At 39.7% G+C, this 16029-nt stretch overlaps 1 protein-coding gene across 2 annotated transcripts in view; it reads left to right on the plus strand.

Annotated features, from left to right (window-relative positions):
• The first annotated feature begins 2353 nt into the window (after positions 1-2353).
• efnb2a (ephrin-B2a) overlaps positions 2354-16029 on the plus strand; it is a 61663-nt gene continuing 47987 nt past the window's right edge. For both annotated transcript variants that reach the window (XM_068034129.1, XM_068034130.1), the window contains exon 1: positions 2354-2982. In XM_068034129.1, the coding sequence (XP_067890230.1) occupies positions 2861-2982 (122 nt within the window). In that variant the 5' untranslated portion in view covers positions 2354-2860. The remainder of the gene's footprint in view (positions 2983-16029) is intronic.

Genomic DNA, 16029 nt, shown 5'->3' on the forward strand with positions numbered 1-16029 from the left:
TTTAAATTGACCTCCTTATTAAAAATACTGAAAGCAACATGGAAATTGGATTAAAACACACTTGATAGAAAATGACTCGTGCAAAATAATGGGCATTAACTAAAATCACGTATGTTGAGGAGTCTGACAAATCCTGGTTCTTTTCAACATATCTCTTTAAATATGCGAAAACTTAGGATATTGTCACATCCGTCGATCCAATCTGCTGGTTAACTTGGATAAACTAGGATTCACCACGGCTTTTTGTTAAACATGCCTTACCTTCAGTTCATTATTTAGAGTTATGTACTGAAATTATACAGTTTAGACCTGTGTTTTTAAATCAAATTCTGTTGTTACTTTTTATGCGAGTTTGATCTTTTACATTTGGAGTTCGCAGGACAATTCAAATTTGGGCAAGTGAACCTGAAAACAACCAGGAATGTTGTTTCCTATCTTCCAGGAGAATTTGTCGCCTGTACAGTATTTAGAATAGCACACAAATTGGACACTTCATTCTTATTGTTTTATTTTCTTATTACGAAGTTAATTTACTGTCACAATCGAGATTTCACCATTAAACCCGCTTAAAATAAATTGGATTAATCGCTCAGGATTCTGGACACTCGGGATCTCGTGGCTGTAAATTAGATTATGTCTGGCGTCTTGAAAATTTGTTTGATTTATAAAACTAACACGCTATTAGCACCTTTTTAGTTCTTGTCTGAGATTTAGATACAGAATATCCGTATGGAGCATATATTATTTGGAAACTTTGTCCAACGTGTCTACACTTGCATTTTCCAACACTTGTATATTTACACTTTTCCACAAATTGTACACCTATATTTTCCAATACGTGCACACTATATTTTCCATTAATTGTACACTCGTGTTTTTCTTCGATTTCACATTTTATCCTTTTCCATTTACTCAAAATGTCGTATTAGTATAGTGTTGGGGGAATTACTACTGCATTAAAGGGATTGGACAAGGGGTTTATGGCAGAAAATGATTAAATACCGGAAAATCAGCTTTTTGTAAATCTGCTGTTATTGGATGTCCATTTTAATATCTCTTGTTAACTAAACCTATTGAACAATCAAACTCATTTCAAAAGCAGTGTTGTCTCTTAAGAAAATACCGTCCTAAACGCAATGTATCCAGGACTCTGACCTCTTAATGGAATAATTTTAAATATTGCATACATTGCTTCAAAGTCTTAATTTCAGAATTTTCCTGACGATTAGTTCCCACGAATTTCGAAAGTTACAATATTAAATCATCCCAGTGGTTTAAAAATACCATAAGAAGCTAACTGTCAAGGTCAAGTCAAGACAGTCTTCATAATATTTTAATCAGAGATATAATAATGTAAAAAAACGTTTACCGGTACAGAGTTTCGCCGCGGAGTACCACAGGACTTGGAAGGCGATAAGACCCAGAGGACACAATCGTGGGGACGTCTTGTGGAAATTGCAGGTTTAATCTCTAGTGGGCGCTGTCGATCCATGAAAAAAACCAAAGTGGGTCGGATCCTGGCTGGCGCCTCACACACCATACCTTTACATCACCGACCGCATTTAATACCCAGCCCAGAACGAAACACATCAGTACCTTTAACCAGCCGTGTAATTCTTTAAACAGAACACAAATGCACGCAATTGCAGCAAGTCAACGGATGCTGCATAATTGTTTACTACCCAGGGTTCGGTGCACAGTTGTTTATCTGTAGTGTGAATGTTTCTCAATATTTAGATTTTCCTCTTTCATTTGATTCGTGCATATATGAATTTTGCATCTGCAGTCGTTGCCCTCTGTCCCCCTCCCCTAGTGCAATGTTATTGAACTGGCCAGTCAGAGAAGATTTGTCAGAGAAACATGTTGAACTTTATTGCAAAGTGGGAACTTTATCAGTTTATTGAAGTGATGCTGAGAGCAGTTGGATTGCGGGCATTCCTCTCGCCGCCTCCCCCATCAACACCTTAATCAAACGATAATGAGATTTGTGCTGAACTGCAATCCTTCCAATTACCATGTGCAAATGAAACAGTATGGGGATTTACATAGAAACGCTCCGGCTCTGGTGACTTGCTCGGTTTTTTATTTGGTTACCTGTGCTGTTAGGCGGTCTGCGAACTCACAGCAGCCTTTAATCCGATGAAACAAAAACAATGGAGGAGAAGGCGTTGATTGACAGCTCAACCGGCCAATGAGAACGCGGTACTGCCTGTCAGTCAGAGGGAGCGGCGCCTGCAGGTGGCTGGATGAGCCAATGAGCGGGTGTGCGGGTCCGGGAGCGCTCTCTGGCTCGCTGCTTGGGAGGTATATAACCTTCCTGCTCTGAGCTGTCTCATCACGTCCTGGATCGTGAAAGTGACCAAGTGGAGCGCTGAGCGACACAGCAATACACACAGAGCACACACAACACATACAGCACACACAGACTGAGCTCGCTTGCACGCACATCGTTCTGCTAACAAACCATCGGACAGACTTGGAAATCGCAAGCAACAAAAGATCAGAGAGGAAAGAAAGAAGGTTTGGCACTGAAATTTGTGGGTTCATTCTGCCATTGCACTGCCAGCAAGCGTCTAGGTACGAGAAAGAGTTGCAGCGATTGAAAGTAACACGGGGTTGGGAATGAGGAGGGCGGACGGCCGAAGGTGAGACCGAGTGCCCCGCTCTGCAACCAACTCCATTGGATCAGCAGCGCCTGCAGCCGAGGAGTCCATTTCAAGTTTCGGCCAGGCAGAGTCTCGGATCGGAAGAGTGCTTTTGGTAAAAGGATACCGTTCAGACATTTGAGAGGGGACCCACCCAGGACAAGGATACCCGAATATATATATATTTCGCCCTGTATTGGACAAAGTGATCGGTCATGATGGCGATAAGGAACTCGCTTTGGAAATACTATTTGGGAGTTTTGTTCGTTTTATGCAGGGTGGCTATGTCAAACTGTGAAATTTTGGCACCTATATATTGGAATTCCTCAAATCCCAAGTAAGTGAAACAACTGAAGTCTTGATCAGCCTCGACACCTGCAGCTTTGGTATTTTATTTCTTGTGATGTAGATACACAAACAACGCAGTCCAAGGTGGAATTGACTGTTGAGCGCAGCCCCCATCCCAATCTCAGTGTTACTGTAATCAAAAAGGTGTAATTATCGGCACACTCGTGCAATAAATTGTATGTAAGGAGGTCCTCGCGTAACTGTCGGGAGGATTAACACACGGAGGAGACCGCGATCAGCGGGGATCTCGGGGACTCAGTTAGGAATTGTTGGCCGCGCTCGAATGTCGACGCAGATTGTTTAAATGTGACTGGGTTTGATATATTGGATGGGATTTTTATTGTAGGGGGAGACGGATTTTACAAGCGGTGGGAAATTAACGTAGCCCGGTGTCTACATGCATTCAGGATGTCTAGGTGACTTCAGCTGGGAGAACAGGAATAGGAAGGTGGCGAGATATAAATAGGAGACACTCAGGTCGCAACGCAGACCACGTAGAGCTTCTGAGGGTGAGGGGGGGGGGGGGGGAAACCCTCAATAGACGCGCATCTGAACCCCAGCGCGATATCCTAAGCAGCAGTCAAATAGACAAGGAAGCAGCTGGCGTTTGTATAAGATTCGGCGCTAATGTTCGGGAGGATAAAGCGATTCTACCTGTCAATGTGTTGGATGTGACTCTCCAGCCAACAATACGTCTGTTTAAGGGGCTTTGCCGAAGTTTTTTTTAAACTACAAGGCGATTCCCTTCAGAAAATCAAATCAGTTATACAGACTTTATTTCCTGAATTACCCTAAATCCAAGTTTGTACGTTGATATATAAAATCAAGTGCGGTGAAATCTCTCCTAAAAATTGAGACATATGCGCTATTAAATGAATGCACTATAGTTGAAGTCAAAATAAAGTAACTCACTCCTCCACCCACCCACCCAAATACCTCCTTTGTTCTGCTTCGAAAATTAAAGGAACTCAAATTGCCGATTGCAACTGGTGCTCGTGGAAAGCAAAGAAAGCAAAAACATAAAATGAAAAACTATGAATTCTAATTTACCGCCAAGTCTATACCGCTGTCAGCCCACGCCGTTCCCCCCCAAGAAATTAATGGCCCTTTCAGGATTTTGTTCGAAGTCTATCACTGAAACGTGTCGGAAAAGCAAACAGTTAAAACTGTGCTCGCCCGAGAAGTGTTTTGTCTATGAATCAGCTTCTTATCGGAATTGTGTTAAACCTTTCGGTTGAAACTCATTGAGCAAATGTTTGTTTAAAGCGTTAGAGTAAATGGAGTGACCCAGCTACCAAAAAAACAGGTCAAGATAAGAAACTTGATGGCAAATCTAAATATGCTCAACTTTGGTCCTTTTTTGAATTACTCCGACCTTTCGCGCCTCATCCCTTAAAAATTTAGTGAACTGTCAGCCTCACTCGGTGTGTATTTGAAGTTACCGGGGAATTTTCCGAGGCGACTTTGCCCGGTTTATATATGATTTCACTTTTGTATGTATATGAACAATTTTCAATCATATATTTTAATATTAACATTATTATTTAAAGCCCCCTGCAAAGGTGCAGTGCGACTTCGAAAGCTCTTGCAACTTTTATTCCTGTTTGTTTCGTGGCGGCTCAGACACGTTCTCTTAGAGTAATCACTTTGCAACAAATGTCCAAATTGCCTATAAGAGTTCGAAGCATGACTTTTTTTTTGCTTCTGGATTCACTCTTTGTCAAGAGCAGACTCTAGAGGTTATTGTGTGTGTTTTTTAAAAAGTGCACCACATAAAACTGCGAGTTAGTGCGGGAGGAGGTGCTGCGGGATCAGGGCTGCTTGTTCTTGTAAATCAGGGATCAATGAAGTATGATCGAAGCTAACCAGGTTTGGATTAGATTTGGGCACCGAATAAAAACTGAAAAATTGCGAAATCATACTACATTTATCTTCAATCAAGTGACACTTTCGTTCAATAAAAGTTGCGTCAATTTTCTTCCGCACGCTGGGAAGAAACAAAGTTGTGAAACTTGCTTTTAACGCGCCATATGTTCCAAACAACAAAATTCATAAAATCCGGAGGGCGGTTCTGTTCCCTGTCCCCAAACTTCACAGAAAAGTGATCTCATCGTAATTTAGGATTTGCTTGGCAGGTGCGAACTTTTTGCTCAGTGGGAGAAAATGTCCAATTTAAATGTTGAGAACATATTGCAAGTGGAAGACACGAGAGCTCACTAAATTTTCTTGAATGATGGTCAATGGAAAGTCGATTTCTCATTGAAGAGAAACATTTCTCGTTCTCAGCACGGCAACCTCCTCGCCCCATTCCGGCACTAGAAGGAACAAAGTTGCGAGGAGATTTTAATCAATTATTCTCCAGTTTCCTCCAAGCAAACACCGTCATACTATCCGTCGCTTACTTCGAGATAGCAGCAACAGGTAACTGGGTTCATAACTATACTGAATGGTTAAAGAAGCATAGCACACATAATCACCAAATGGAGACAAATTAACTTCTGGTGCAGAAAATGCTTGAATCAGCCGAGCATGGCACCATTATCCAGTTGTTAGACTCCGGGGCATCCTGTGCGAAAGAAACCATTTCGTTACAGTGTGTTCTTGGAGCAGTTTAGATCTTAAAATGATAATCATAGTAAACGAGCCGTGCAAACCTGACATATCAAATTGGGACTTGCGGCAAACCTGATAATCTCGATTTTTTTTTAAAAAGACACCAATCCTTTCACCCAGGCTTTTTGTGAACGCCATGTAATCAAATCTTGTAAGGCATTGCGTTTGCGAAATCCAAATTCATTTTGCAACATAGCGCTTGATGGTGCCTGAATACTTGTCCATTTGAACAAGCTATAATGTTTAATATAACTTAGTTATGCAGTAATATTAATATATCGCTGGCGCTGTTCGTATGGATCCATAAAACAAAACACAAATACTAAACTTCCAGCCCGGTCGAACTAAACCGGCATTGTTTCGTCTAGTTTTTATGTTTTCGAATAGGCTGTACTCCAGTTGGAAATATAAAAAAAATCAGAATATTACCAAACTAGAAATTCTGGTATTAGTTATTAAACATTTTTTTTTAAGTTGAAAGACATCTAATGAAAAACGAAAGGAAATTTCAGTCAGATAGCAGAGGTTTATTTTTGAAGTGCAGATTTTTAGCTTTTTGCAGGGGAGAGATGCAGATCTCTCCAAATAGTACAGTCCTACAGAGGTCACTCTTCAGATGCTTAAAGCAGCCAAACCCTTCCACCAAGAGTTCTCACTCAGTAGCTGTCTGTAGCCATTTTTTCCTTGTGGGTTATTTATATTTTCTCTGTTTCTGGAAATTATATTTCTCACAAGTTAGGGGCAAAAACTGAACTTGTATTCTGTAAATTGGCAGATTGTGCAAAGCATTCCTGGACAATTTTACAATCTGAATCAAGTAATCCCATCAGAATAATTGGAATGTTGCACCTGATGGTACATTACCAATTTTCTTCTATTCAGGTGAGAGTCTTTGAGTGGTCTATGTGCTTTGAACAAAGCAAATCAGTTGCTTTAATATATGCAGGTGACATAGGGTTGCCAGCTCTCCAGGCTTGCCCTGGAGTCTCCAGGAGTTGGTGCTTAATCTCCCAGTCACTGCTGCAAACAACCCAGGAGTAAAATCACAGTGGTATTTAAAAAGGCTGCTTTTTTCCCTTTTCCTTTCAGCACTTTTGTTTATTAGTTATTAAAATATTGGAGATGGGGAGAAAAACCATTTGACCAGGAGGGGCAATTGGAGGTAGGAAGTCATGGAATGAAACCTTCAGGAGTACATTCAACCAGAGCTGGCAAACCTAAGGAGACATAAACTTTGCTTTGAAGTTATTGTACTTTCACTATGCTGTGTATCTGTTTACAAGGGCTTGCTTCAAGGTGGCACTTAAACTGCCTGACAAGGGCAGTCTTCTTGCCAGATCTGCACAGTCTGCAACGAGTCAGAAAGTGTCCTCATGCATTGCAGGGAACTGATCGTTTTCTACAGCTCATTGGTTTAATGCAATAAAATCTCACCAGAGAATGTCCATGTAGTATGTTGAGATTAATGAGTATTCTGTTCATAAACTTATTGGCTCGGATGGAGCACAAGTATAAGTTCATTACCTGTTTGCTCACATTGAGGTGAGAACAGAGCGTTTTTGCTAGCTTGCTGTCGTTACTCAAATGCTTCAACTGTATTTACAGGAAGTATAGATCAATTATTGTTAAATTCAGTAATACATGTAACTTGAGTTGTGTGCTCCTTTACCCTTATGCTAGATTTTTATCTCTGTAACTCTCTTGGACCTCAAAGAGATGGAAGTAGAATTCATATTTCCAATCACTGACCTAATCAGGTGATTTATTCCACAACTAGTGGGATAATGTGTATAAACTGAGGTCCCATCTGTCTGCTTGGGTGGATGTAAAAGATCCCACAGAACTATTTTAAAGGGCAGCACAGTGGCGCAGTGGTTAGCACCGCAGCCTCACAGCTCCAGGGACCCGGGTTCAATTCTGGGTACTGCCTGTGTGGAGTTTGCAAGTTCTCCCTGTGTCTGCGTGGGTTTCCTCCGGGTGCTCCGGTTTCCTCCCACAAGCCAAAAGACTTGCAGGTTGGTAGGTAAATTGGCCATTATAAATTGTCACTAGTATAGTAGGTGGTAGGGAAATATAGGGACAGGTGGGGATGTTTGGTAGGAATATGGGATTAGTGTAGGATTAGTATAAATGGGTGGTTGATGGTCGGCACAGACTCGATGGGCCGAAGGGCCTGTTTCAGTGCTGTATCTCTAATCTCTAAAATTAATTGTAACAAATTTCTCCCCTTCTGAAAAAACTCTTTTGTGAAATGGATTTTGATTTTACTTACAAGGGTTTTCAGCAGATTATTTATCACTTTGTCCCAGAATTATATTCTTTCATTTCAGTCATATCTCATCATAAATTTAATTGCCTTATCACAGTAGCAAGGGTGCAGTCTTATGCTTATTCAAGAGTGCTGGTAGTATTCTGCAGTCAGTGACAGAAAATAAAGAACTATACAGTGTTGTTGATTTGCACCAGGGGCTGTACTTACATGGAAGTCTTGTGCACATTTACTGTTCTCCAGTTGTTGCTGTTTATTCATTTTTATGATAACTCTATGTTAAATTAAAACTTCAGAATATGAGCAGAAACTTCATAAATATTTGGAATTGTTTGACAATTAATATTTTCCAGATGCATAAGTGTACAAAAAATAATTTTCAAATATGTATATACAAAAAAAATGATAAGGAGTTGCCATCCATATATAACCACAGAAAGATCTGAGTTTTTCATGCACCTTTTCATCACTACTTATAAGAAAATTATTTAAATCTCAGTAGTCCAGCTAGTTATTCTAATCACTTGCATTCATAATGCACTGAAATAGACCATATTCTATTGATTATGGAACCATACAAATTATAGCACACATAGAGGCCACTCAACCCATTGTGTCTGTGCTTGCTGTTCAACTGGCACTATCTATTTTAATGTAATTTCCCTGTCCTTTCTTCTTATCCTTTTACATTTTTCTTTTCAAATACTTGTCCAATTCCATTATAAATGATGTCTGAATCTCTGTTTCAATAGTTACTCACGCTAAGGCATTCCATGTTGAAATATTAATCTTTTAAAGAATATTGGTTGCTTACCTTTTTTGTTTCTTCAGTGATAATCTTGAGTTCCTTCCTCCTTGTTATGCATTTGCCAGTTATTGGAATAAATCTTTCATTACTCATCCCTTTCTAAAACGCTTCATAATTCTGAAAACCTCTATTAGGATCCCCCTTTAATTTTCTCTGTGCCAGTGAAAAAAGCCCTTTTTTTATACTGGACCTCTCATTCCTGGTATCAGACCTCTGTGCACCTTTTCTGTGGCTCTAATATCCTTCCTGTGATGGGGGATTGGAAAAAAATGCAGCTCAGTGTCAGGAATCATTCTTTCATATTTCCTTTGCGGATGGAAGTTTTTCCTGACAAAATATATTTCTATTGAAGTTCTATGGGCCACTAGGTGGTGGATTAATAACGAAACTCAGTTACAAAAAGAATCTGTCCTGACCAAACAAGAGAACTGCTTTGATGTATGTGGCAAATATTAATTATTCCTGATTTCAGAAAATAAAAATAAAATGATAAATAATTGACATCTTTAGCATGCTTTTAATGGGAGACTTGAGAGGGGGCTGCACGGATATCAGTACTGGCATTGCTTTTGAATCAGGCTTGATTGCTTAAGTTAACAGTAAAAGATGCTTTTTTCCCCAGTACCTGTCATGAGTAGTGCATTTAGAGGATGCTGTGCAATTTGTTGGGAAAGGTTGTTGTTTAGTCTGTTGAATCTCAGTGCCACAATTGTGTTCGCTGTCTGAAGGAAATTCAAAGGGATGACTATAAAATGTAATTTCTACCAATTGCCTGTGCACAGCACATTTTACCTCAGCCTGTCTGTTTCGTTCAAATCATCAAAGGTAGAGGCAACACCCTTGATATTTCTCGGTAAAAGCAGATTCTGGGCAGGATCCTGGTTTACATCATAGTAATCCCAACCACAAAGAAAAAGGGACTAGTCATTACTTTAGACAAAATATCCAAGCCATTAGTCTCCATGGAGGTTGGGGACAGCGAGCAGGCAATAAAAGCTCTTGGCATACAGTGAGCATGAGAAATGCAATTGCCGACACTGGTGCTGAGCAAAAAGACAGTGCTTGATGCTCACATGCCAGATTGGCTAGGCATTGGATTTAACTTCATTTAAAAGCATGTCGCTTTTCAGAGAGAGGACAGCTCTTAGATGACAAGTTATTCCATTTGCATTTTGAAGACACATCAGCATCTGCATTATTGAGGCCTTCAAAATTCACAGGCATAATTTAAGCAAGAGTGTGCTGTGCACTGATGTGACTATTTGATGGCAGAATGAAATACTGAGATTTTAGGTCAATGAACATATTCTCCGTTCGTGGCCAACTCCCTCACATAGCCCAAATGATTCATTCCTGGCAGTTGTATGTTTACTGTTATGCAGAAAGACAGTTTTCCTACTATGCAGTAGAACATTTATTAGTATTATTGCATTGTCAGGCTCCTTTTGATGGCTTGATTCAGTAGGTAAATACAACAGAGTCAACTGATGTGACTTGGGGTGGGAGTGTGGGTGTGACAGCTCAAGGACACCAAGACTAACTAAGGTTGAGAGAGCCAGGGTCCCATTATTGATGGCTGTCCATTGGCCCCTGTTGGAAAGTGTGTGTGGGAGGGGAGCAAAGATCAGATTGTCCAGATTTCCACTTAAAGATAGGTTACTTCAGTATGTCACTAACTTTAATGATCACATACTACCCGTAATGATCCACAAGCAGCCTCTTTTCTGTCGGTGGAGATGTGTAAACTCACTTTTATAAATATCGAAAAGTTCCGCAGATATATAATTATTTAAAACCATTTTAAAAATTAGGTGGTTTGGGATCTTTAGAGCCAAATGTGGTTTGAAAATGAATTGCATACTTGTTTGTTCTTTCTAGAGAAAGATCCTTTCTTTGTAATCTAATTAAATAAAAGTTCCAGTTCCTAAATGCTGATGATTGCTGCAACCAATCTTTTCTCTTAATTGAACTAAGATAGGCTGCTTCATTAATGAGTTGCTTAAAGTACAAAGACATCACTGGACATGGAACACATTGATATAACCAGATTTTAAGAACATAAAGATCCACCTCATACATTGTGACAACTGAAAACAAATATGAACTTGGGAATTATTTTGAGCAAAATTATCATACAACATTTAACAACTTAACCTGGACTTGTAACAAATTCATTTTTCTGCAATATTAAGGGAGACATTACACTGCATAAAATAAACAGATTAATGCCTCTGTTAAAATAGGGATTTGATATAAATAGACTACATATTCATACAGCAATATTTTATGAGGGAATTTGTAGGCTAATTTTACTAAGTTTGGGTGAACCTCTGATGAAAGGTCGTTGACCTGAAACGTTAACTCTCCTCTCTCCACAGATGCTGCCAGACCTGCTGAGTATTTCCAGTATTTTTTGTTTTTATTTCAGATTTCCGGCATCTGCAGTATTTTGCTTTTATTTAAATTAAATAGGATTGATGAGGCCTTCAAGCAGATCATCGAATGAGACAAACAAGTCCCATTGTATTAAACATTCCTTTATTTGTAGGTAAGCAGGTGCATAGTGATTGTGTTTTGAGTAGGCCGCAAAATTGCATTTATATGTGGGCTCATCTTTTTCATTTCCTAATCACAAAAACAAGGAGGAATTTGCTGTCAAATGGTACATTAAGTTCTTTTTTTCTTTTGGGCCTCCTTATCTCGAGAGACAATGGATACGCGCCTGGAGGTGGTCAGTGGTTTGTGAAGCAGCGCCTGGAGTGGCTATAAAGGCCAATTCTGGAGTGACAGGCTCTTCCACAGGTGCTGCAGAGAAATTTGTTTGTTGGGGCTGTTGCACAGTTGGCTCTCCCCTTGCGCCTCTGTCTTTTTTCCTGCCAACTACTAAGTCTCTTCGACTCGCCACAATTTAGCCCTGTCTTTATGGCTGCCCGCCAGCTCTGGCGAATGCTGGCAACTGACTCCCACGACTTGTGATCAGTGTCACACGATTTCATGTCACGTTTGCAGACGTCTTTATAACGGAGACATGGACGGCCGGTGGGTCTGATACCAGTGGCGAGCTCGCTGTACAATGTGTCCTTGGGGATCCTGCCATCTTCCATGCGGCTCACATGGCCAAGCCATCTCAAGCGCCGCTGACTCAGTAGTGTGTATAAGCTGGGGGTGTTGGCCGCTTCAAGGACTTCTGTGTTGGAGATATAGTCCTGCCACCTGATGCCAAGTATTCTCCGAAGGCAGCGAAGATGGAATGAATTGAGACGTCGCTCTTGGCTGGCATACGTTGTCCAGGCCTCGCTGCCGTAGAGCAAGGTACTGAGGACACAGGCCTGATACACTCAGACTTTTGTGTTCCGTGTCAGTATAAATGCCTTATGTGTACACTTTTGCAACATGCTGTTAAAGAAATTCCATACTCTATGGATAAATGGAATCGATAGCAGCAAGGTCCTCCTTTTTAATTGGGAAGGCTTTAGTTATGTTCCAGCAAGAACCACCAATAACCAAGACATGGCTCATACAAAATGATGGTGCATTTCTTTCTGGTGCTACAATAGCATGTGATAGGATGGGCATGTGATTAGACATAAAACAGTACATAATCGTCTTGATGCCTTTGTGTTCTCAAACTGATTGACGTGTCTCCAATTCTGCAGTGTTTATGCCTGCTTTTTTACAAGTGCTGCTATGCTTATTAAAACCAGTGTTATGCGTTGCCAGGAGAATTTTAAGTTGCCACACTCCGATGAAGAAACCAATAATTTGATAAAAATAAATGACTACAAAGTACTGTGCATGGAAATCAGCAGGAAATGTTAAAAAAAAGTCGCAAATACCAATTAAAGGAGTGTGACAAAACAAATCTGTACTTACTAACAGCAGTCTCATTGTTATGGTCATTGTCCCATGTTCCTGCCTATAAAATTGCATGGGAATGCAGAAGGTTCAGCTACCTTAAAGCAAAAAAAAATCCAGAAGCCTGTCTCTAGACTCTACACCCCACCCTCATGCTTAACCCCTCCGGTATTTTAATTTTGGCAAATATGCAAACCTGTTTCTTAATCCTACTTACCTCCAGATCAATCGTGGGAAAGGTAGTGCACCAAATTGCTTATTGTACTGTAAGACAGCTCTATATATATTAAGAGGTGAAAATATGTCCATTTGCGAGGTTTGACTGTTGAGCTTTATTTGGAAAGGAGAACCTGTTTGTTTTTATCTCGAGGGATTTCAATATGATATAATTAAGAGTCAAACTGTTGATTGAAATTATGCAATATTAAAGGAATGCAGACGTTAAGGTATTTATGTGGGTGTGGATCATCTTATAATTTGTTTTAGCTTACAAAGGAGAAAAATAACAAAGGAAAATTCAACTTTTGTGGCTTCATGGCAGAAGTTAGGTCAGGCAAAATCTGTCTTTTGATGTTGCATAATTCTGTGTATAAGTGGTAAGTGTCAGAGAAACTCTTGAGTAATGACAATAAAGTTGAGGCCTTTCCTCATAAATTGGACTACTGTGAAGTACTGTTTGTGTCTCAAAACTTTTGTTGAGGTTTTACATCTCAAAGCTGTCTAGTTATGTGAAAAACCTGCAGTGAAGAGTTGACAAACAGGTTTCTCTAACTGAATCAAACTGTAATAATCTCCCTATGGACCTTTTCTTCCCAATACACTTACAGACCCAAGCTACAATAAGGCAATTAATTGCTTTACATTTTTCTGTAATTTAACTGGAGGTAAGGTTGAGAAATGTTTATATATTTGCTAAGAGTAAACCCGCATCCGTTTGCCCTAATACAAAAGCAAAATACTGTGGATGTTGGAAATCTGAAATAAAAACAGAAAATGCTGGAAATACTCAGCAGGTCAGAAGCATCTGTGGAGAGGGAAACAAAGTTACAATTCAGGTTGATGACCTTTCATTCACTATGTCCAGTCTTGCCATACTGATATGCATATTTTTAGATATGGATTTGACTTGTTTGACACATTAAGTGTTTGTTTGCTGATGCAGCTATGTGTTTTCTTCAGAGAGAATTTTTCAAGTGTGGAATAGAAAATTAGGAGAAAGTCATAACACAATCATCTTCTATTTAAAAGGAAATCAGCCCTCAAGTAATTGACAATGAAAGGATTACACTGCAGATTGGAGCAGTAATGTAAATCAAGGGACAGAATAGAAAGAGCCGGATCTAGCATGATTGAAATAAACAGACACAAAGAAATCAGCTGTAGTAATCTGATCATTTCTAAAGGAAACTACTGGTTTATTTCTTTCTCATAAATAGTACAGCAAATGCACCCATTTTATATACAAAATATAAGTGGGAACCAGGGGTTGTCAAGGTAACATATAGATTTTATTCATGTCCAAACTGACACATCTATCATTGTAATTTGAAAAGGAACGGAGGGAAGCTGTGTTCAGAGCTGTTGAGCATTTTACTATATAAGAGCAGGCTGGGATTAGGATATATAAAAGGCCTGTTTTTTTGGCTTTGGTTGGAGGATGGTAAAGAAAAGCTGCTCAGTTCTTGTTCATTCATTGTGTGTAATATGAAAAAGGTAGATTTAATTTGCTGCTTTATTGAAGTCCTGTATGCCTAAAGCTCCAGATTGTACCATGGGTTGGTTAGGTTTTTTTTAACTCCTGGCCCAGCAGCAGCTATTCGGTTGGATTAAGCTCGCTTTGAGATTGTTTCTTTCATCTATTTGTGCCACAGAAAGGAACATGCTGAGTAGCAACAGAACGCAGGAGGATTGGTGGGGCTGAGGTTATCTGAAAGGAAAACAGAGCTCTTTTGATGCAGCCATCTTTCAGGCACAGGCTTTGGTCTCACACTCCATGAGAGAGGCAAAGATAAACATGCCACATTGTTCTTGCACTGCTCTGTTAACTATGTTCTTCTGAGTGCTGCTTCTTCCCGAGCAAAACTTGTCTGATTTTCAGTATCCAAGCCAACCATTTCCCACCATGATCCCAATAAATATATCCAGCTGGCCTTCTGTCAGCCTCAGGAAATGGGGAGAAAGACTAAATGAAGTATCAAATGTCAAATGCACAATCTTACATAAAAGGTGCTTAAATTCTGTATAAAGGAGATTGTGGAGATAGGCGAATGCTAGAAATCCTTGCCTGAGCAAGACGGTTCCGTTTTTGCTTTTCAAGAGCCTGTTGTATTTGTGAAAGGGTGACATTTTTGTCCCTGTGCTGATTCCTGAAAAGGCTGTGGCACAAAGGGCAACTTTGAAAGAATCTTGTGGTTCCGCCAGGTACAAGCAAGTGACAATTGTTTTATTGGCTGTTAATTAGTATTTCAGTAGGACAGATCCATTCTGTGCCAATTGGAAGGACGCTTTCAGATTTGGACTTCTAAATGAGAGCAGAAGTGATTTGCCTGAGGAAGGTTTATTTTTACAATAAGGTTAGTGAAAGTCTTAATGAAGTTCTGATGAGGTTTCAAGGTTTCTGGGCTATTTTCACATGCAAGAAAAGGTCAAGAAAAATTGGACAAATGCTTTCCTTCCAATAATCTTCATCAGTATTCCCATTCTCTGCCTGTCACTTCTCTCTTGAAAGCATTGATGTCTTTTGGAATACAGTGATGTTCACCCTTCAGCACCTCACTTAAATGGCTATTATTCATCCATGAGCCTTGACAATGAGTAAGGGCGAGAAATTTAGCCAAATTTGATTTGTCCTGACCCATGTCCACACAGGCAGGGTCAATGGATAGTGATTTCCTGAACCCAAGGACAGTGAAACCAATTGCAGTACCTTGAATTGCACTTCATCTGAGATTAGTCAGCCCAGCTACTCATTGAACAAACTCACTAGGTCAATGTCAGAGAGCTTCAAATGATCTTAATTGAAGGCAAAACAATCTCAAGAAGAAATATAATTTTAATGCCACTTTGTTAACTACAATATGGATAGGGCAACCTGTTTAGAATATAGTTATTCTGATTTGCTCCTAATGAGATAGTAGTATAACTGCAGTTCAAGATGAAAACTTGTGTAAACATTTTGCTCGATTGTGAGCTGAGAGGCTGAATTTTTCCGTTTGGTCAATGTATTAAAAACATAGAGGTTTGTGAGCAATGGTGGAATCTGGGGAGGAAATGCGAACAGATAATTTGTATGTAACGCATGAGTCCTACCATTCCAAAAATAACCAATATACCTTAGCAAAAAGATAGCTGGAAATGCATCTTGTGCTTGTGAAATGTGTTTTTGGGGAAATTGCTCAGCCTTCCATTTTTGCACAGAAAAGTATAAAAACTGAACATTTGACTCTAGGTCAAACTAAATATCTTTGACCTAAACAGAGGGGACAGATTTC

Source organism: Heterodontus francisci, chromosome 6 (assembly GCF_036365525.1).
Source record: "Heterodontus francisci isolate sHetFra1 chromosome 6, sHetFra1.hap1, whole genome shotgun sequence".
NCBI classification, from domain to species: domain Eukaryota; kingdom Metazoa; phylum Chordata; class Chondrichthyes; order Heterodontiformes; family Heterodontidae; genus Heterodontus; species Heterodontus francisci.